The following is a 21,989-nucleotide window of genomic DNA, read 5'->3' as shown; positions in this document are numbered from 1 at the left end:
AGGTGACACTGAAAAACGTGCTGTACTCTTGTGTCACTTTATCAAAGGTCAGTTACCCAAAAATTGTAAGTTAGCAACTGCAATTAAACCATCAGTGACCGCTGAGAAGCACCATCAACAGGTCTTAGTGTGAACGAGCAAAGACTTTCACACTAACCTTTATGTTTCTTCGCTGGGGCCTCATCCTCAGATGAAGATTCAGAAGAGAAGGGTGGTGGAGTTTTTACCCCGCAACCCTGCTCTCTCAATGTCTTTGTCACATCATCAATGTCATCTGTGTCCTTTGGGGGCCGATAATTTGCCACATGATCCACACGAATTGTCCTTCCTTTTATCTGTCAGAAGAGATGTTGAGAATATTAGACAAAGTAAAAAATATAAATAGGCAGACTGTAACTCTGGTAGACTTTAATCAATGGCATTTGCAACAATGACTTTGTTTTACAAAACCAAATGTAGCTCTTCTTGTAATCTATACAAGTGGTCCAATTCTTAAGTAACAGAAACACAAATGTATACATTTTATTAAAAAGTCACTTAACTAATACTGCATATTGTGTTCACATTTAAAATAAACCAATAGTCTAATCTACTGGTTCTAATTCTCAGTACATGTAATTTCTGAAAAATGTTGTTTTGTCAGGGTATTGCAGAATGGAAGTAGCATTTGATGTTGTTACACCAGAAAGCAGAAGGCTAATCCTATAACGTCTATATTGTGATTAACAGCCATAGCCCCATCGGCCATCCCCATAATCAGTCCATAAACTCAGGTAATAACCAGTGAGGCACGGTCGAAGTGGATGTACAATCTTCAGGCAAGCTGTGTGCTATGCCTCTACACACTAACCAAGTTTATTGATCTGGTATTCTCTATGATTCATAACCAAAGGCTTGCTTTGCTGGGAGAATGAAAATAGAAAACATTCAACAAGAAAAGAGCTGTCATGTCTTGTAAGCGCACAAAAATCAAATATAGCCACCCAACTGAAACGAGAAAGATCCAGCGAATGATGTCTGCACAGACTTTGCCAAACAAAGGAACAGTTAACTTATTCCTTAAGCCCTTCTCTGCTAGGTCTCCCCCCCCATGCTAAGACTTTTTTTGGCTATCTGGGGTCGTCCACTCTTAGGCCCCCATGACGTTATGCCCACATAAGCAATCCATGCCAAATTGGTGTCCTTTTTTCCAACATCCTGGGGATTCTAAAGGTACCCAGGGTTTGTGGATTCCCCTAGGGGATGGAGAAATCTGGAAAAATATCGCTATATTTTGAGTTTTGGGGGGAAAAAATGGGAAAAAGTGCTGCAGTAGAAAGTGTCTGTTTTTTCCCCCTGCAAATGGAATCAACAAAGGATTTGCAGTGCTACAATACTCACCTTCCCAGCTCTCTGGAACAGGCAGAATTGAATTAAAAAAAACATTTTCCAAACAGTTTTGGCATTCTACTGGGACATTGTCCATTTTTCCTATAATTTGTGCTTTCAGCCTCCTTCCAGTTTGTGGTAGAAAAGGGTGTGAAACCAATGGTGGATCCTGGAAAGCTATACATTTCTAAAGAGTAAACACAATTCTGAATTCAACAAGGGGTAATTTGTGTAGATCTTTCAAGGTTTTCTTACAGAAAGTAACAATAACAGTTAAAATAAAAAAATATTGAAATTGATAAAAAAATATCCGCCATGTGTGTGTACGTTTTCATCTGTAACTTTTTCTAACTATGGCAGATTTATGCAAAGCAGTATACCATTATGTCTGCTGGACCCTTCTGGTTGCAGGGATATATAGGGCTTGTAGGTTCACTGAGAACCCGAGGTACCCAGAGCCAATAACTGAGCTGCACCTTGTAATGGGTTTTCATTGTGTACCGGGTATACAGCAATTCATACGTTAAAATATAAATAGTGAACAGTAGATTTCAAGGAAACCAATGTATTTCTGAAATGGGCACTAGATATGGAGTTTAGAAGCAGCGGTTATTTGCACAGCTCTGAATTTGTGGGTACCCATGCTAGCATGTGACTTAGAGATTATTTCTCAAAATTACCTTTTTTACACATTGTCTTACATTTGGAAGGTGCAAATGCAGAGAAATACAATTGGTAATAACACTTGTTCAACTATTCTGTGTTCCCCTAAGTCTCCCAATAAAAATGGTACATCACCTGTGTGGGTAGGCCTGGTGCCCGCGAGAGGAAACAGCCCAAAACCCAACATGGACACATCAAATATTTCTATACAAAACTGACCTGTTTTTTTTGCAAAGTGGTTAGCTGTGGTTTTTGGGCCGTACCTCAGCTTACACCTAGGAAAACCTAGCAAACCTGTATATTTTTTTTAACTAGACAACTAGGGGAATCAAGGATGGGGCGGGTTGTGTGGCTCTCAACAAGCTGCTTTACCCTGAATCCTTGCAAACCTTAAACTTTGACTATAAAAACACACTTTCCTCATATTTCTGTGATGGAAAGTTCTCCACAGAGCCACAAACTTCCTTCCACCTAGCTTTCACCTACGTCTTCTGATGAAAATGGTAACTCACTTATGTAGGAAGGCCTGGTGCGCGCAACAGGAAACAGCCCAAAACACAACATGGATACACCAATTTTTTCCATGCAAAATTGACCCCCCCTTTTTTTTTGTAAAGTAGGTAGTTGTAGTTTTTAGGCTCTAGCTCAGCCAGCACCTAGGGAAACCTCGCAAACCTGTACATTTTTGAAAACTACACAGCTAGGGAAATCCAGGAAATGGTAACTTGCAAGGATCCCATTAGCTTTTTTTACCCACAATGCCCTGCAGAGTTCAAACTTTGAATGAAATCACGCATTTTCCTTACGTTTCTGTGATGTAAACTTTTAGAATCCACAGGAATCCACAAAATTCCTACCAGCATTGACCCATTTGTGCCAATAAAAATGCTGCACCACTTGTGTGGCTGGGCCTAGTGCCAGTGACAGGAACTTATCAAACCAAGGACATTGGGAGTCCTTGAGTGGGGACTTCTATTGACATCAATGGATTCTTTCCTATTGCTGGCACTAGGCCCAACCACACAAGTGGAACAGCATTTTTATCAGAAGTGGGACAATGCTGGGTTGATTCCTGCAAATTCCACAATTTTTTACAACAGAAGTATGAGGGAAAATGTATGTTTTTAGCCAACATTTGAGGTTTGCAGAGTATTGTGGGTAAGAAAATGGTGTAGGATGGATGTGAAGAACACCAACGTGGACTCCTTCAGATGTCTAGTTTTCAGAACTGTCTTGGTGTGGTTGTTTTTTCCGGGTGGCAGCTTGCTTAAGCACAAAAAGTGTAGCTGTTCACCATTGCAAGTGGGATGATACTGGGAGTTCGCAAAACTCTCCTGGCACAATTTACAGAAACAACACCCAACAAAATCAAATATCTTCTTGCTTGCCATTGGGTGAAATGCTTTAGTCTGCAGGGAAGCTGAAAGACTGCTTTCCCATTTTTGGGTGGTGGGGGCATGGCCTTGCCGGGTAGCCCCCATCCCTAAAATAATAAAAAAAAGTAATCCCTGGTACCTAGTGGGCTTTCTGTCCCACCCCCTCCCCAGGGGGTGGGGGAGCGGGCAGGGGAAGAAAGATTGTTTCCCTGGCCATGACCAAGATGGGCAGCCCCCTACCAATACAAAGAAAAATTCAAGCCATGGCATCCACTGGGCTTTCTAACCCCCCCTCAGGGGGCAGAAAGAATGATCCCATTTGTGTCTGGTAGGGCAGTGGGGGCACTGGCATGCCCATTGTGGGCTGCCCCCTACTCCTCTTTTATAAAACAGAAAAACAAATCCCTGGTGTCTAGAGGGCTTTTTGCCCCCCCCACTCCTCCCCTTAGGGGGGAGGGGGCAGTTAAGGGGTAATAACCCCCATCAGCCCCCCAGAGGTTGGTAGGAGAAAGACTGCACCAATTTGTGTTGGGAGGGGCATTAGCATGCCCACACGGGGAGGGGAGAGCCTGGAAGGCTGAATGGGTCATGAAATCTTGGGGGCAACAAAAGTCCTTGTCCAACTTGCCCAAAGGGCCGCTCCTCCTTCCCTGGTCCCTAGTGGGTGGATTACTGCCCTCCTGCGGTGATCCCCAAGCAGGGATCTACTAGGGAAGGGTGCCACTGGAAAGGGGAGATTCTCCCCTTTTCAATTATACATCTCCTGTCTGCCTAGGTGTTTAGGTGGCTGAGATAGTACCCTAGGCAGTGAAAGTGAAATGAGCCGATTGGTTCATTTCACTTTTTCAGTAAAATTACATCACTGCGCTGTGCGAACTGTTCGTCATTTCACTAAAAACCAAAAAACAGCCTCTGGGGCTGGAGCAGCTCCCAAGACTGTTTTTAGAAAAAACAAATCCCTCTCCTGTGAACAGCATAGGGATGTGGTGCTCGTGTGATGAGAACAGAATGGTTCCATCCTCAACACGAGTGCCGGTCTGCATGACGGAACCGTTCCGTCCTGCACACTGAAGGGGTTAAATAACACAAATATTGATTGTTTACCATCGTTTGGCAGCACCCAAATGGCTGTGTAAGTTAGGTGTGGACATGTCCGCAGAGGTTTAAAGGCTTCGTATTGATCACCCAATCATTATTATGAAGGAGGATAAAGCCATGAATACATATTTATACACGCACAGGAGAAGTTAAACAGATTGTGCCGATATCCACTTGGTCACACTGATTATTCTGCATTTATAACATTAAGGTTGTTTTATCTCAGTTAATATTTAGTCTAGGGAGTAAGAAACGATGGAGGTGGGGAAGATGGAAAATAACTTGTCAATTAAATTAAAAGGATGCAAGTAAACATTAGTTTTATGACAATAATTGTATATTCATTCTCAGCATCATATAACAATGGCTTTTTTTGTCTTTCTGCTACTTAAAATGTCAATCAACAGATGTAGGATAACGTACCTTAAAATATCAAAACAAAGCACCTACTCTCTGACTCAAGACATCAGATGCTTTATGCAGTTCTTCATGATCACTAAACTTTACTATTTTAACTCTCTCAACTGTCTTGGAGAGCTTTTCAGCTCAACTTGTCATGAGCGGAAGATGTCATAACAAATTCTGAAATATCTACAGTTGCTAACACTCAAAGTTCTGTTTTTGTATTGAAAATGTTTTTCTTTTCATTTATTTTAACAGACAATGTCTTAGATCATTCAACCAGCAGCCATGGGGCTACGTTACAGAACAGGCAATACTTTCCATGCGTTTACAATCTGGCGTTTCCAACAAAATATGACTGAGGCATAATGTGCCGACTAGCCTTAATGATACAGAAGTCATATGTATCGATATTATAAACTCAAGTCTGAATACTATCAGCATTCAGACTCTTTGAAAGGCTATGTCAACATACAGGCTATGATACACACAGCGTGAGGTAAATGAATGGCATCTCTCTCATACATATAACACACAGAATGTGAGGGACTAATAGGTTACTTCCCTTTAGCTGGATCTTCATCATTTCCACTAGCTGTGTCAAACGATAGACTCTGTCGAAGGAGATTCCGTATACACCACATAGGAATGGAAGAGTTTCAGCATGTGTTTCAGCAGTATTACTACCAAAGATTAAATTCTTTAGCCAATCTGAAATAGCAGGTGGAGGGCTGCTTTCCCATCTAAGTTACTCTTTATTTAGCCAATAAGCTGGTCAAAAGCTTGAATCGCCTCAATGTTTTAGGTACCTCTTTGACATATCCCACTAATGCTATGAAAGGCGAAGTATCGATTAGATGAGTAATCATTTTGGTAAGAGTCTCAAATATTAGTGACCAGACGACTTTTGGGGAGGTCCATGCCAGATATATAAAGTTTGCATTAAGGTATAGGATGGTTCTTGGGGAAATACAATGAGGTGTTTGTACCTAATGCAGGAGGGCTTAGCATCTTAGCCCATTGAATGCAAACTAGCTTAAGTGTAATATATCCAGTGCAGACATGTATAATCTATTAGCCCTTGTCTACTACTGAGTGAAACCTCTCCCGTTTGTGCGTAACAGAAATGCCATATCAGGTGATTTACATTTTTTTCCAGTATCCGGTTCCCATTTGGCTTATAGACTCTGGTTATGGGGTCTTGTGTAGCTCTGGTAGTATTAACATCCCCTAGTGCAATAAGTGGGAGTGGTTCATTGGGGAAAATCAGGATAGCAGGCCTAGACAGAATGCCTCAATCGAAAAAAACAAATAAAGTCTATGGTGAATTTCCCCCATTTATTCGAACTGTTTGAGTGTTGAAATTATCCTATCTATATAGAGGTCTCCCATTCTTCTTATCCCTGTAAGCCGAAAAGTGTGTGTAGCCTCCGGATCTAGGGTAGTCATTGGCACATAATTGTTAAGCAAATACAGTTTGCCCAATCCTGTCATTTGCTCCAATTCATGCCAGGCATAGATTGTGTTTGTTACTGTGCTGCATTGCGCTGGGTGTCGAGTAGAAACCTGCAATATGATGGCATTTTATGGAGAAGGCAACACCATGCTTACCTCTAAACAACGTTCAAACAGTTTTAAAGAACATTGTTGTCAGTGAGTTTGGTATATTAGAAAATAAACATAACATTTGAGTGGGAATATAATGTATTCTCCTGGCTGCTGATATTTGGAGAGACTGCCTTCTGGCTACTTTATCCTGCATTTTGATTATGATGGTACTGTAAATTTCCTTGCTCACCTTTACTGGGTCTCTAGGAATTTTGATGCCAAAGCATCACAGTTTCTTTCGCACCACAGAATGGGAAAGTTGAAATAAGGTTTGAAGATACTGTTTGTTACTGGGAGTCCTAAAGATGTGTCTCAAGTTGCCCGGAGTCCTGAAAATTTACCAAAGCAAAGAAATTCTCTAATAATTGAGGAGATATTTTAATTAGGGTGTTTTATATATAGCACAATGTTATCTTCACAGAGAGATATAACATAGTGTTTTCCGGAGATCCACAAGCCACTCGGAGCATATCTCTCTTTAACAGTGTTAATGAGGGGGTTGGGTTGTAATTTCAAAAAGTATGGTGCAGTCAACCGGTATCCATCTGGTGCCCATGCTAATGTTTATCGTAGGGGTCAAGTGGCCAATTAATCTAATGTGGGCTTCTGGAAATGTATACAGCAAGTCTATCCAACCAATTATACCTGCACCTAGCCCCATTCTTTTTAGTACTATTGTCGTGAGGCCTTCTTGGGCCCACGTTGGTTACCCATTTTAACTTAGTTTTATATTCTATATTTTACACATTTTAGCTGACATCACTTTTAGCAATTACATTTTATATACTTAATACTTGCACAATATTATTCCAAGAATACAATGTACATGCTGCTTGTTTTTAGTTAGCTTTCCTGGACATATAATCTGTACAGTGTGTTCAAGTCTAGAAACACAGAACAAGATATCCTAGTCCTTGCCCGTTTGGAAACTGCTTCTACCATCTAGAAATATCAAAGCTGTGCCTCTAACTCAGGGTGATTTTGTTTATATAAACTATGCACTGCCTCAGGGGTCTCAGAGGAGCACTCCGGCCACTACTGTTCTGGAACAAATGCTGTTTTCGACATGCAGCTCTGCTGACACTGATCTTTAATCTGGGAGAGAAGGATTGCCAACTCCATTCTAACTTGGCACCTGGGCTCAGCTTCCCAGGAATGAGGGTCTTACGTTATCCTTTTAGATTGGGTAGAGGGTACAGCCGCTTCTGTCTCAGAATGTAGATTTCGCTAGGTAGGATGATATAGGTCTGAGTTCACCATGGTTGGACTGTTTATTCTTTTTACCATGTTAATAACGCTGATTACAATGCTTTGTTTTATCTGCCTAATAATCGCAGCTTCTTCTCTATATGCAATACAATTATCTCAATAAATGTTTGAAAACCTTTATTCATATCTTTCTTGTGTTTACCCTGGGCATGCATAAGTGAAACAACAAAAGGGGTAAGATCTGTTTCCATGACTTCCTTAGAAGGGTTCAGGTGAGGCACTGTGAGCTAGCTTGTAATTGGGTCAGCAGCTACTGATGGCGTAGGTGGACTCAGCCCTTTCGTCCTGAAGTTCTACCACCCTGATACGCAATCCTACCTTTTAGTGGAAACCTAATAACAAGGCGCCACCAACATTCATAGGTCAGGTACTTATTTAACAGGTCTCCTAAGTAGTTCTTATGCGTGCCTAAGGACCCCTATTCACCTTAAAAAATGAAGACGTCCATGGTGTTAAGGATTAAATCCTCCTCAGCATTATAGGAAGCACCTATATATGTCTATAGGTTGTTCAAGCTTGAACATTTCAAAGGATACCCCATTACAGTATGTTCCCTCTCTGAATTCTATTTTTAAAATGGAGAACATTATTAATATTCCTGCTAACTGAAGACCTGCTGTTACGGCACACTAAACAATACATGGGCTACCTAACAGGAGGTGGAGATGTTACCTTCGTGGCTGAGGCTCACAAAGTTTATAAAACTGAATTATGTTACTAATGGGTCACCTTTCCTGCAGTCTATGCCAATAAAACATATTCCATACATGCACTGAAACTGCTAATGAAGTAAGTTAAATACTTTGTGAGAATCTAATAGTATAGCCACATTTGGAAGATCTGGATCTACTTGACGTATTAGAAAGAAGTAGTCCTTAGATTGTAAGAAGTTGATCAGTTAGGGATGACGGTCTGGAGCTCTAAAGATACCAGTCCCCTTATATAGGGGTGTAATAGATTTGTGAGTATTTTTATTTCTATGCTGATTTGGGAGAGTGGCATATAAGAGTAATGATTTATCTGTGAGCCTCTCACTTGAATAAAAACTGGAGAGATGCCCAGTAAGAATAAGTGACATACATTCTTCAAAACAAATGGAAAATGATGGTAGTAAGGGTCAAATATATCTGTCATAATGAAATGAAACAATTCATATTAACAACAGACTTATGCTACGCAGTAACATAGCTTTCTCTACTGCAGTGTTATATAAAGTACAAAAACGAGTACAGACATATGATGAAGTTGTAAGCAGAATAATTTTGGTTAAACATCACTAGAGTATCACCTTTGATTCTCTGTGGAAGAAATGTTTTATCAGTGACATTTGCAAAAGAAATTTGGGATGGTTTGAGTCTGTAGTTCAAGACCACATATTGATTGCCTTCACATATGTGAGTATTACAATCATAGAGATGCTTTCTTCCCCCTCTCTCAGTTATTCTACATGTAATTGTATGGCTTTGATTGATCTTTATAAGTAAAGTGCTGCATGAAATCCAACAAAGATAATTCAAAATTAAAATGGAATTGACAAGTTAAGGTTAATCAACTTATTATGAGTGCAGAACCAAATACCTTTCTTAATGTAGCAAGCCAAAAGCCAAAGTTTACACAAATCAGATTTTGAAAGAGACTGCAGAAATGTTTTATGAAGGTGCTTTCTGCCTGCAGCACATCAGAAAACAGCACACTTTGTAAGAGAGATTTTTATGGATTTATCAACAGAGCATAGACAACATTGTGGGTAAACACTAAATATGTTTTGGAGGCAGGTCTAAATTTGAAAGAATTTGCAAAAAGGGGACTTATATTAACTTAAAGATAAGTTAAACATTTTAAAGATTTTACAATGCAAAATATCCACAAGGAATTCTCAGAACTAGGGCAAACGTGTATTATTGATTGGTTGGCACATACATCAATAGAGCACAGTGTATAAGAATATGAGGTTTGCAGCCTTGAAATTCAGCTAAACTAAGGAGGAAGGGACCCTTAAGACTTAAAATCCATCCAAAGCAAATTAATTTTAAGATCCAAGGCATAATCCATTGTAAGAAATACTACCTTTTTTAACACATAAGCAAGAGTTTTGGTGATCATAAATATATTTCTACACTAGTAAATTCCACATCCTCATTCACCAATTGCAAACTGTACTTCGACTGCAGAAAAGTTGCCACTATGGCAAATTTTCTACTGTTGTAGATCAGGCAAGAAAGGGCTGCTAATAAAGGAACAGGTATCTTGGTAAATTACAGTGAATATTTAAATTGTAATTTTGTGAGAATACACATATACTTTGCAGGTTGATTCCAAATCTGGATGCACACAAATTCACTGCTGCAAGAGGAAGGACTAGCTGTTTTTTTTAGTGGAAGCACACTTTATGCCCCTTCCCTATATCTCATGCGGAAGAGAGTCTTGAAAAAAATATTTTCAGTTGAGAAAAAATTAAAATGTTACATGCATAAATTAACATTCCAGCATAAATGATTAATGCAGATTTTCCACCTAGTCAAAAATCCTTTAAGATATAAGAATGCACATGCAAGATGTAGACACAATATCAAACTTAACTGAGTGAAACCCACAACAGAATGTACTGCAAGCGTGTTCTGCTGGCACTGTTTAGGCAGGTCAGTTAGGGGTTGTAGATGAGCTGTATGGAGCAAGGCAGCAGTCTGAAGGCAAATTATGTTTTATTCCCAGTTAGCACAGTGGAATGTTTTAATATCCATTAATGCAGAGAGCTTGCATCATGGCGGAAACTAGGTTAGGTTGGAGGGTGGTTGTTTCTTGTTATTGTGCTATAGAAAGCTCTGGTCTCACTTATCATATAATAAGGTTTTCTCAATAATATGACCCCCTGTTTCTGAACATGGGAACTGGGTTGCACAAAACACTCAGGCCTCCAGGCCTATCATGACTTGTACTGGAAGCTGATTTGCAGAGTCAGTTCTTTTCGATGGCATTAGATATCATACTACTATATAGTATTTTGGCATTCACTATGGAGAGATTGGGGAGGCAGGGTGCCTCTATGGGTTCAGTGAAGGTTCTTTCAATGACGAAGAACGAGTTACTTACCTTCGGTAACGACTTTTCAGGTGGATACATTAGCTACCTGTGGATTCCTCACCTCATGAATACTCCCATGGCGCCAGCATTCTACGGAAATCTTCTTACTAGTCTCTGCACGTCGACGAGGACGTCACTGTCTCGCACGCGACGCCGTCTGACGTCATACAGGCAATAAGAGGTCCTCGACGACGTGCGGACGTCAGTACCAATCATTTTTTACGTGCATGAGAACAACCAGGCAATGCAATGAAAGAACAAAGCAACATCCATTATATTGTAAAAATACACCACATTGTATGAATAACTGTAAATCTTTTTTATGTACATATATATATATATATATATATATAAAACTCTTTCTTTTAAAAATATATACACACACCAAGTATATACATAAGATATATACACATATACCTATATATATATATATATAAATATATTATATATATACATCTATTGCACCCTCAAAGATCAAGAGGAGCGCACTCAAGGATTACTTGGCAAGACCATAAAGGCAACGGGGAGGCGGGTGGGACCGTGAGGAATCCACAGGTAGCTAATGTATCCACCAGAAAAGTCGTTACCGAAGGTAAGTAACTCGTTCTTCTGATGGATACAACTACCTGTGGATTCCTCACCTCATGAATAGAGTCCCAAAGCAGTACCACGCCCGGCGGTGGGTGCCTAAATGGTCAAACCAAGAAATCCTGCAGCACTGACCGTGCAAAATGGCCGTCCCTTCTAACCTCAGAATCTAAACAGTAATGTTTTGCAAAAGTGTGAAGGGACGACCAAGTTGCGGCCTTGCAGATGTCGACCACAGGAACACCTCTGGCTAAGGCCGAAGTGGCCGACTTAGCTCTGGTGGAATGAGCTCTAATGCCCTCAGGAGGATCCTTCTTTGCCAAAGAGTAACATATTTTAATGCAAAGAACAACCCACCTGGATAGTGTTCTCTTGTGGACTGCCTTTCCTCTCCTCTTGCCCACGTATCCAATAAACAGCTGATCCTCCAGCCTGAAATCCCTTGTTCTATCGATAAAGAAGCTCAACGCTCTCTTTGGATCCAGACGGTGCAGTCTTTCTTCCTCTTTGGAAGGATGAGGCGGAGGATAGAACGTGGACAAAGTAATTGCCTGAGCCAAATGGAAGGGTGAAACAACCTTCGGAAGGAAAGCAGCCTTGGTCCTCAACACCACCTTATCCCCATAAAAAGTTGTATAAGGGGGTTTTACTGATAAGGCCTGCAACTCACTCACTCTCCTTGCTGATGTTATAGCTATCAGGAAGACTGTTTTTAAAAACAAATACCTTAAGGGGCAAGAATGCATAGGTTCAAAAGGGGACCCCATAAGGAAAGTCAGGACTAAGGACAAATCCCATTGCGGCATAACGAATGGCTTTGGAGGATATTGATTTAGAAGACCTTTCAAGAATCTGATAACAATAGGGGATTTAAATAAAGATGGTTGGTCTGGAAGACATATGAAGGCTGACAAGGCCGATAAATAACCTTTAATGGTAGCCACTGCACAACCTTTCTGCGCCAGAGATAGAGCAAAAGACAAAACGTCCGATAGATGAGCTTGTAAAGGATCAATCTGCCTCTCTCCACACCACGCAACAAATTTAGACCACCTATTAGCGTAGATAGATTTAGTGGAGTGTCGCCTGGCCGCTAATATAACATCCACTACCTCAGGCGGGAGAGAGAAGGAACTCAGGTTGCCCCGTTCAATCTCCAGGCATGTAGGTGCAGACTCTGGAGGTTGGGGTGTAGAACCTGCCCCTGCGACTGCGAGAGGAGGTCTGCCCTGAAAGGGAGACGGAGCGGCGGGCACGTTGAGAGTTGGAGAAGGTCGGAGTACCACACCCTCCTTGGCCAATCCGGAGCTATTACGATTACTAGAGCCCGGTCTTGGCGAATCTTCCTCAATACTCGAGGAATCAAAGGTATGGGAGGAAACGCGTAAAGCAACTGGCCGCACCAGGTCATTTGAAACGCGTCCCCCAATGCTTCCTGCATCGGATACTGAAGGCTGCAGAACAACGGACAATGCGCGTTCTCTCGAGTGGCGAACAGATCTACCCGAGGAAACCCCCACTTCTGGAAGATTAAACGGACTTGATCTGGATGGAGACGCCACTCGTGGTCTGCCGAGAAGTGGCGACTGAGACTGTCCGCACGCACGTTCAAGACTCCGGCCAGATGGTTTGCTATCAAGCAAATCCGATGGTCCTTTGCCCAGGACCATAGTCGAAGAGCTTCTCTGCAGAGAAGGTACGACCCCACTCCTCCCTGCTTGTTTATGTACCACATCGTGGTAGTATTGTCCGTTAGGACCTGTACCGACTGACCACGAAGGGAAGGGAGGAAGGCCTTGAGAGCCAGACGTACAGCCCGTAACTCTAACAGATTGATGTGAAAAATCTGTTCCTCTGGAGACCAAAGACCTTTGATCTCCAGATCCCCCAGATGAGCTCCCCACCCTAGAGTGGAAGCATCCGTTATGACTGTGGCCACTGGTGGCGACTGCTGGAACGGCTTTCCTTGTGAAAGATTGTTGCTTGCAATCCACCACTTCAAATCCACAGCAGCATCTCTGGAGATCTTGACAGTACCCTCTAGATCCCCTCTGTGTTGAGACCACTGCCTTCGGAGGCACCACTGAAGAGCCCTCATGTGCCAGCGAGCATGCGTGACCAACAGAATGCAGGAGGCAAAAAGACCGAGCAGACGAAGGACCTTGAGGACTGGAACTACCGCTCCATTTCGAAACATTGGAACCAAATCCTGAATATCTTGAATCCGCTGAGGCGGAGGAAAGGCCCGACCCAATGTCGTATCCAGTACTGCCCCTATGAACAGGAGGCGCTGAGAGGGCTCCAGGTGAGATTTGGGCTCGTTCACCGAAAAGCCCAGGTCGAACAACAACTGGGTTGTTGACTGCAGATGACGCAACACAAGCTCCGGGGACTTGGCTTTGATCAACCAATCGTCCAAGTAAGGGAATACTGCTATCCCCTTCCTTCTGAGCTCTGCCGCAACCACCGACATCACCTTCGTGAAGACTCGAGGTGCTGAAGTAAGACCAAACGGAAGGACCGCAAACTGGTAGTGTTGCGATCCCACCACAAACCGGAGATACTTCCTGTGTGACTTGAGTATCGGGATATGAAAGTAAGCATCCTGCAAGTCGACAGACACCATCCAGTCTTCCATGTTCAACGCCAAAAGCACCTGTGCTAGGGTCAGCATCTTGAACTTTTCCTGCTTGAGGAACCAATTCAAGATCCTCAGGTCCAGAATTGGTCTCAAACGACCATCCTTCTTGGGAATCAGGAAATACCTTGAGTAAACTCCTTGACCCCTTTCCTGCTCCGGGACCAACTCCACCGCGCCCTTTAAAAGGAGGACTTCTACCTCCTGTTCTAGCAACAGGAGGTGTTCTTGTGAACAATACGAAGGGCGGGGCGGGATGAGGGGCGGAAACTCCCGAAAGGGAAGGGTGTAGCCTTTTCCCACAACACTGAGAACCCAAGTGTCCGACGTAACAGTCTCCCATTTGGTGAGAAAATGCTGTAATCTTCCCCCTACAGGAGAGGAGTGAGTGGGAAATGGTGGAAGCCTAAGGCTGCTTCCCCTGCTGCACCCCGCCAGAGGATGAGGAAGAGGCAGAGTGCTGCTGAGAGGCTCCCCTGGTGCGGACCCTACCCCTCCCCCTAAAAGATCTATAGGGATGGGAAGAGGCAGGTTGCTGATATCTTCCCCGAAAGGAAGAGGAGGAAGAGCCACGCCCAAATCCACGAAACCTCCTGAAGAATCTGGAAGAGGCCGTGGAAGAAGGAGCTTGGAGTCCCAACGACTTAGCCGTGGCCCTGCTCTCCTTAAAACGTTCCAAGGCCGAATCAGCCTTAGCCCCAAACAGTTTGTCCCCATCAAACGGGAGATCCAACAATGTGGACTGTACATCTGCCGAAAAGCCCGAGTTACGTAGCCAGGCCTGTCTCCTTTCCACCACAGTTGTGCCCATTGCTCTGGAAACCGAGTCGGTGGAATCCAGTCCCGTCTGGATAATTTGGGTCGCAGCAGCCTGGGCATCAGAGACAAGATCCAAAAGACCCTGGGGAAGCTCTGTAAACGAAGAGGAGATGTCATCCATCAGAGCATGAATATACCTCCCCAGGATACAGGTCGCATTAGTGGCTTTTAACGCCAGACTGCAGGACGAAAAAATCTTCTTCGACTGCGCCTCTAGCTTTTTTGAGTCTCTGTCCCCAGGCACCGTCGGGAAAGAACCAGGCGCTGATTTGGACGAACAGGAGGCCTGCACAACCAAGCTCTCCGGCGTAGGGTGCCTAGATAGGAAACCAGGATCAGTTGGAGCCGCCCGATACCTCCTGGCCACGGCTCTGTGAACTGCTGGGGAAGATGCCGGCTTCTTCCACACCTCTAAAACCGGATCCAGCAGAGCGTCATTAAAAGGTAATAGAGGCTCCGCCGCGGCTGAGGCCGGATGCAACACCTCTGTCAAAAGGTTTTGTTTCGCCTCCACCACCGGCAAAGGCAGGTCCAAAAAACTAGCTGCCTTCCGTACCACTGTATGAAAGGAAGCAGCTTCCTCGGTATATTCCCCCGGGGACGAAAGGTCCCACTCAGGGGAAGTGTCCAGCCCACTGGCCGACTCCAGTCCACGCAGCCCATCACCCGAGTCCTCTAGCTCTACTTCCTCTAGGGCTCGTTGGTACTCCTGCTCCTCTAGTACCCGGAGAGCACGCCTCCTTGAATGCAGTCGTTGCTCAATCCGCGGAGTCGACAACACCTCCGCCGAAGTCGGAGATCGGCGCCGATCTTCCGAAGCCACCGACGCCGCATCCGGCGCCACAGGTAACTTCGGCGCCGACTGAAGAGCAGATGAAACGGATGGACCCACCGGAGTCACAGGCCGAAATCTCGACGTCGACGGGATGGAAATCCCTGGGGCCAATCCCTCCGAAGCCATCGGAGCGGCCACCGGCGCCGACACTGGCGCCGAGCCCACGTTCCCAAACAGGAGAAAGGGCATAAAGGGTGCCGGCCGAAGAGGCGCAGGATCACCCAAAGAAAAGGCCAAAGGCCCAGCCGGAGCACCCCCTGGAGCCATCTGTTGGAAGATGGCATACATCGCATTCAAGAATGCGGAACTATCGGCTCCAGGGGTGGGAAAAGCCGGATACTGGGGTGCCTGACTCGGAGGCGACCCCGACGCCGGCCTCGGCGTCTGCGCCGGAGAAAACACCTGAGGCTCCAATACCTCAATCACCGACGCCTGTCCAGGCGAAGTTGGAGACGTCGGAGAGAGCAACGGCGTCGAAGGATGCGGCGTCACCGTGGGGCTGACCTCCCATGTCCTCCGGCGCCGATCCGGAGACCTGGAACGAGCCTCCCTTGAATGACGCCGAGATTCTCTACGGCGCCGGGAGTCTCGATGACGCCGATGTCTTGGAGAAGACTTTTTCTTGTGATGCTTCTCCTTTGACTTGGCCATAAACAGCTTCGCCTCGCGTTCTTTAATGGCCTTCGGATTCATGTGCTGACACGAATCACAAGTCGAGACGTCGTGGTCGGAGCTCAAACACCAAAGGCAATCGGAATGAGGATCCGTCACCGACATCTTGCCTCCACACTCACGACAAGGCTTAAATCCAGACTTTCTCTGCGACATTATTTCCACAGAGAAAGAGTACGCAGCAAGATATACACTGTAACCGCAAGAGTAACAGTTGCTCCCTCGAAGATAACCGTTTCGAATGCACGGAAAAAAGGGAACTGACGTCCGCACGTCGTCGAGGACCTCTTATTGCCTGTATGACGTCAGACGGCGTCGCGTGCGAGACAGTGACGTCCTCGTCGACGTGCAGAGACTAGTAAGAAGATTTCCGTAGAATGCTGGCGCCATGGGAGTATTCATGAGGTGAGGAATCCACAGGTAGTTGTATCCATCAGAACTATAATTTTAAGCAAGGAACCTTTCCTTCTGCATAGTAAGAGCTTCACAATCTATGACAAAAAAGGATCAAACACAATGTAGTCATTCATAGAAAACTAGAGATAAGCAAAGAGGTTTTTTTTTCACAGCCCCTTCACTCGCTGTATGCCTGCATGAGCATCTGAATCTAAGCATCAGGGCCTAATGAAAGAATTATCAGATTTTCATATAGCCATTTTGCATGTAACCCTGAAGAGCATTCCTATTCCACTCATATGTGCCAACTTTTAACCTAATATAATGAGACTAGCAAACTCATTTGATAACTGGTCACAAAGAATAACGTAGAACGCTGTCCACCTCGGAAGCGACTCTTCGGAAGTGGGTAGCCTATATGCAGGTTGCCAAGGCTGGGTAGATTTTCTTGAACCTCTGATTTGTCCAATTAAAATCTTAAAACTCTTCTTAGGTTTAGGGAATGCATGGATCCTCTTATCATGTAGGATTACTAAAGAACATCAGCAACAATTGACTTATTAATGTGGTAAAAAAAGGATGCATTCTTATACCTACCCTGTTTAGAGTGAAAAACCATGGAAGCTTCTACCACTGAGTGGGACTCAAGCTTGCTCATTGTGCAGGACTACAAAATATTAACTGAGAATGGTTTCTTCCCCGACAGATGCTATAATGAAGCTCCTTAACAGGCTCAAAAGTAGAAGCCATTAACATAGCCAGAACCAGATTACACTGGATCATGAAGGGAAACCACCTGTGTTAAGGTGCATTTGTAATAGCCACCAAATTCATCTTAACAGGGTTGAACTGGAAATTTGACTTTGCCAGGTGAAGGACTTCTTCTTGACAGAAGATTGGCTCCTAAACTCCTATGTGTGGCCACAAGCAGCTTTTTCCACTTAAATGCATAAGATCTTGTCAACAGTCAAGTAATCTTTTTCAAGATGTCCATGCAAGACTAACAAAGGCCATGCCAAAATCGGCCATTTGGGATCAATGAGGATCATTCTGAACTTGGAACTTCTCACCTTCAGAAACACAAATGAGGTAAGAAGAATGGGGAAAGGAGTAAAAAATGTTTCATGACCAATTTATCGAAAGGGCACTGTCCAATGATCATTGCTCCTGGATTCTGGATACAAACTATGGACATTCTTTTAGAGCCATGGCAAAAAGGTCTATTTGAGGGAAAGCCTAATCTGAAAGATGTCCTGTCGATGTCAAGAATGACCCATGCATGCTTTTTTAAGTGTTGTCTGCTGAGAACATCAAATTTTGAGTCTGAATTCGTAGAAGATGGCTTATGTTTATGGAGAGATTTGTCTACAGGTGCTATCCCCTGGTAGAATTAAGAAATAGTTTGATAAAGAGACATTATTTTAAAAATGTCTCTTTTGATCCATTTGTTGGCAGTCTTGAGGTCCAGGATTGGTCTATACTCAATATTTGGACCTTTTGTCTCACGGAAAATACCTTGAATAAACACCCTTTTCTCCCTGAGCTATCAGAACACATTATATAGGTTGCTTACTTAGTAATACAGCTGTTTCTTTGTGGTGCATTGACACAGAGATCGAAGTGGGAGAGGAAACAGGGAAAGAAAGTTTCCAAGCTTTATTAGTTTGATAAAAACAGTCCTCTTACTAACTAAAATTATGGGCAAAAATACGGCTTGATGAAAAGGAATAGCACATTTATTTATGAAGGGACATTGACATGCTTTGAAAGACACGATATTTAACAACAATGTTTAAACTGAGAGTGCACTGGATATAAAAGTTGAAGGAATGTGCCCAGAAACCACTTTGGTATTATAATCCACTGGAGTAAAATAATGACTGGGACAATGTAAACAACTTCTAAGACATAATATGATGGCGGCGCTCTTAGCTAGATTTTCAATGCGGAACGCAAGTCCCTTTTCACTTACAAGTACCATGATTAAAGAGCAATGAAAAAAACTTATTTAAGCACCTGTGTTTAAATGTCCTTTTCACTACTGGCATTTGAGAAAGGCAGATTGCCGAAACGCGTCATGCTGGGGAGATGAAATTAATGTGGCTGTAAATTCCAAGAGTGCTCCGGTAGGCTCTGAAGTGGAGTCTGTTTGATGTCTGTATTTCACGTGCTTGCTGCTTGCACGAAGGAGGCACCCATCTGAAAGTGTTCGGTAACATTAGCAGCTTTTGTGGAATGAAATAATTGTTGTTACCAGAACCACCGTAGCCCTGTCAACTCGAAAATATATGCTTGCTGTTAATTCAGGACATGACTACATGGATTAGCGTAAATTACTTAACAAACGCTTTCAAGCATGGAGTAAAATTATGGGCAAAAATACGGCTTGATGAAAAGGAATAGCACATTTATTTATGAAGGGACATTGACATGCTTTGAAAGACACGATATTTAACAACAGTGTTTAAACTGAGAGTGCACCGGATATAAAAGTTGAAGGAATGTGCCCAGAAACCACTTTGGTATTATAATCCAATGGAGTAAAATAATGATTGGGACTATGTAAACAACTTCTAAGACATAATATGAAGGCGGCGCTCTTAGCTAGATTTTCAATGGGGAACGCAAGTCCCTTTTCACTTACAAGTACCATGATTAAAGAGCAATGAAAAAACTTATTTAAGCACCTGTCTTTAAATGTCCTTTTCACTACTGGCATTAGAGAAAGGCAGGTTGCCGAAACGCGTCATGCTGGGGAGATGAAAATAATGTGGCTGTAAATTCCAAGAGTGCTCCGGTAGGAGATATATATATATATATATATATATATATATATATATATATATGGAAAATGTCACTTACCCAGTGTACATCTGTTCGTGGCATGAGACGCTGCAGATTCACATGCTTTGCACATCCCGCCATCTAGTGTTGGTCTCGGAGTGTTACAAGTTGTTTTTCTTCGAAGAAGTCTTTCGAGTCACGAGATCGAGGGACTCCTCCCCTTTCGGCTCCATTGCGCATGGGCGTCGACTCCATCTTAGATTGTTTTCCCCGCAGAGGGTGAGGTAGGAGTTGTGTATCATAGTAATAGTGCCCATGCAAAGGAGTAAACATGTATGTACATAATGTAGTTTAAAGTGATATATTTACAAATTTACAAATGTTCAAGATCAACTTCGAAACGGCTACAGGCTCCCGGGGAGGCGGGTGGGCGCATGTGAATCTGCAGCGTCTCATGCCACGAACAGATGTACACTGGGTAAGTGCCATTTTCCGTTTAATGGCATGTGTAGCTGCAGATACACATGCTTTGCATAGACTAGTAAGCAGTTATCTCCCCAAAAGCGGTGGTTCAGCCTGTAGGAGTTGAAGTTGTTTGAAACAAAGTTCGTAGTACTGCTTGTCCTACTGTGGCTTGTTGTGCTGTTAACACATCCACGCAGTAGTGCTTGGTAAACGTATGAGGCGTAGACCATGTGGCTGCCTTACATATTTCAGTCATTGGAATGTTTCCTAGAAAGGCCATGGTAGCACCTTTCTTTCTAGTTGAGTGTGACCTCGGTGTAATAGGCAGTTCTCTTTTTGCTTTGAGATAACAGGTTTGAATGCATTTAACTATCCATCTAGCAATGCCTTGTTTTGAAATTGGATTTCCTGTATGAGGTTTTTGGAAAGCAACAAATAATTGTTTTGTTTTCCGAATTTGTTTTGTTCTGTCAATGTAGTACATTAACGCTCTTTTGATGTCTAATGTATGTAGTGCTCTCTCAACTACAGAATCTGGCTGTGGGAAGAACACTGGTAGTTCTACTGTTTGATTCAAGTGGAACGGTGATATGACTTTTGGTAAAAAAGTTTGATTTGTCCGTAGAACTACTTTATGCTTCTGTATTTGAATAAATGGTTCTTGTATGGTAAATGCTTGGATTTCACTGACTCTTCTTAGCGATGTGATGGCAATTAGAAATGCAACTTTCCATGTTAAATATTGCATTTCACATGAGTGCATGGGCTCAAAAGGTAGCCCCATGAGTCGTGTTAAGACAATGTTGAGGTTCCATGAAGGAACTGGTGGTGTTCTTGGTGGTATAATTCTTTTTAGGCCTTCCATAAAGGCTTTTATGACTGGTATTCTAAACAGTGAAGTTGAGTGGGTAATTTGCAGGTAAGCTGAAATTGCGGTAAGATGTATCTTAATGGATGAAAAAGCTAGTTTTGACTTTTGCAAAAGTAGCAAGTAGTTTACGATTTCTTTAGCAGATGCGTGTAAGGGTTGAATTTGATTATTATGGCAATAATAAACAAACCTTTTCCACTTATTTGCATAGCAATGTCTAGTGGTTGGTTTTCTAGCTTGTTTTATGACTTCCATACATTCTTGTGTAAGGTCTAAGTGTCCGAACTCTAAGACTTCAGGAGCCAAATTGCTAGATTCAGCGATGCTGGATTGGGGTGTCTGATCTGTTGATTGTGTTGAGTTAACAGATCTGGTCTGTTTGGTAGTTTGATATGAGGCACTACTGAGAAGTCTAGTAGTGTTGTGTACCAAGGTTGTCTTGCCCAAGTTGGTGCTATGAGTATGAGTTTGAGTTTGTTTTGACTCAACTTGTTAACTAGATATGGAAGGAGTGGGAGAGGGGGGAAAGCATATGCAAATATCCCTGACCAACTCATCCATAACGCATTGCCCAGAGATAGATCTTGTGGGTACCTGGATGCGAAGTTTCGGCATTTTGCGTTTTCTTTTGTTGCAAACAGGTCTATTTGTGGTGTTCCCCAATTTTGGAAGTAAGTGTGTAGTACTTGGGGGTGAATCTCCCATTCGTGGATCTGTTGGTGATCCCGAGAGAGATTGTCTGCTAATTGATTCTGAATCCCTGGAATGAACTGTGCTATTAGGCGAATGTGGTTGTGTATCGCCCAATGCCATATTTTCTGTGTCAGGAGACACAACTGTGTCGAGTGTGTTCCTCCCTGTTTGTTTAGGTCATACATTGTTGTCATGTTGTCTGTTTTGACAAGAATGTGTTTGTGGCTTATTATTGGTTGAAATGCTTTTTAACGCTTGAAATACTGCCAATAGTTCTAAGTGATTTATGTGAAACTGTTTTTGCCGAGAGTCCCATTGTCCCTGAATGCTGTGTTGATTGAGGTGTGCTCCCCACCCGATCAT

General features: G+C 43.1%; 1 protein-coding gene across 1 annotated transcript in view; it reads right to left on the bottom strand.

Annotated features, from left to right (window-relative positions):
• The window catches only part of RBMX2 (RNA binding motif protein X-linked 2), a 107,606-nt gene that overhangs the window by 16,940 nt on the left and 68,677 nt on the right, over positions 1-21,989 (bottom strand). Inside the window, exon 5 of the mRNA XM_069214085.1 lies at positions 158-335. Coding sequence (XP_069070186.1) covers positions 158-335 — 178 coding nt within the window. The remainder of the gene's footprint in view (positions 1-157; positions 336-21,989) is intronic.

The sequence above is a fragment of the Pleurodeles waltl genome, chromosome 2_1 (assembly GCF_031143425.1).
Source record: "Pleurodeles waltl isolate 20211129_DDA chromosome 2_1, aPleWal1.hap1.20221129, whole genome shotgun sequence".
Taxonomy (NCBI): domain Eukaryota; kingdom Metazoa; phylum Chordata; class Amphibia; order Caudata; family Salamandridae; genus Pleurodeles; species Pleurodeles waltl.
The sequence above is the reverse complement of the archived record's forward strand: the minus strand, read 5'-3'. Positions and strand labels throughout refer to the sequence as shown.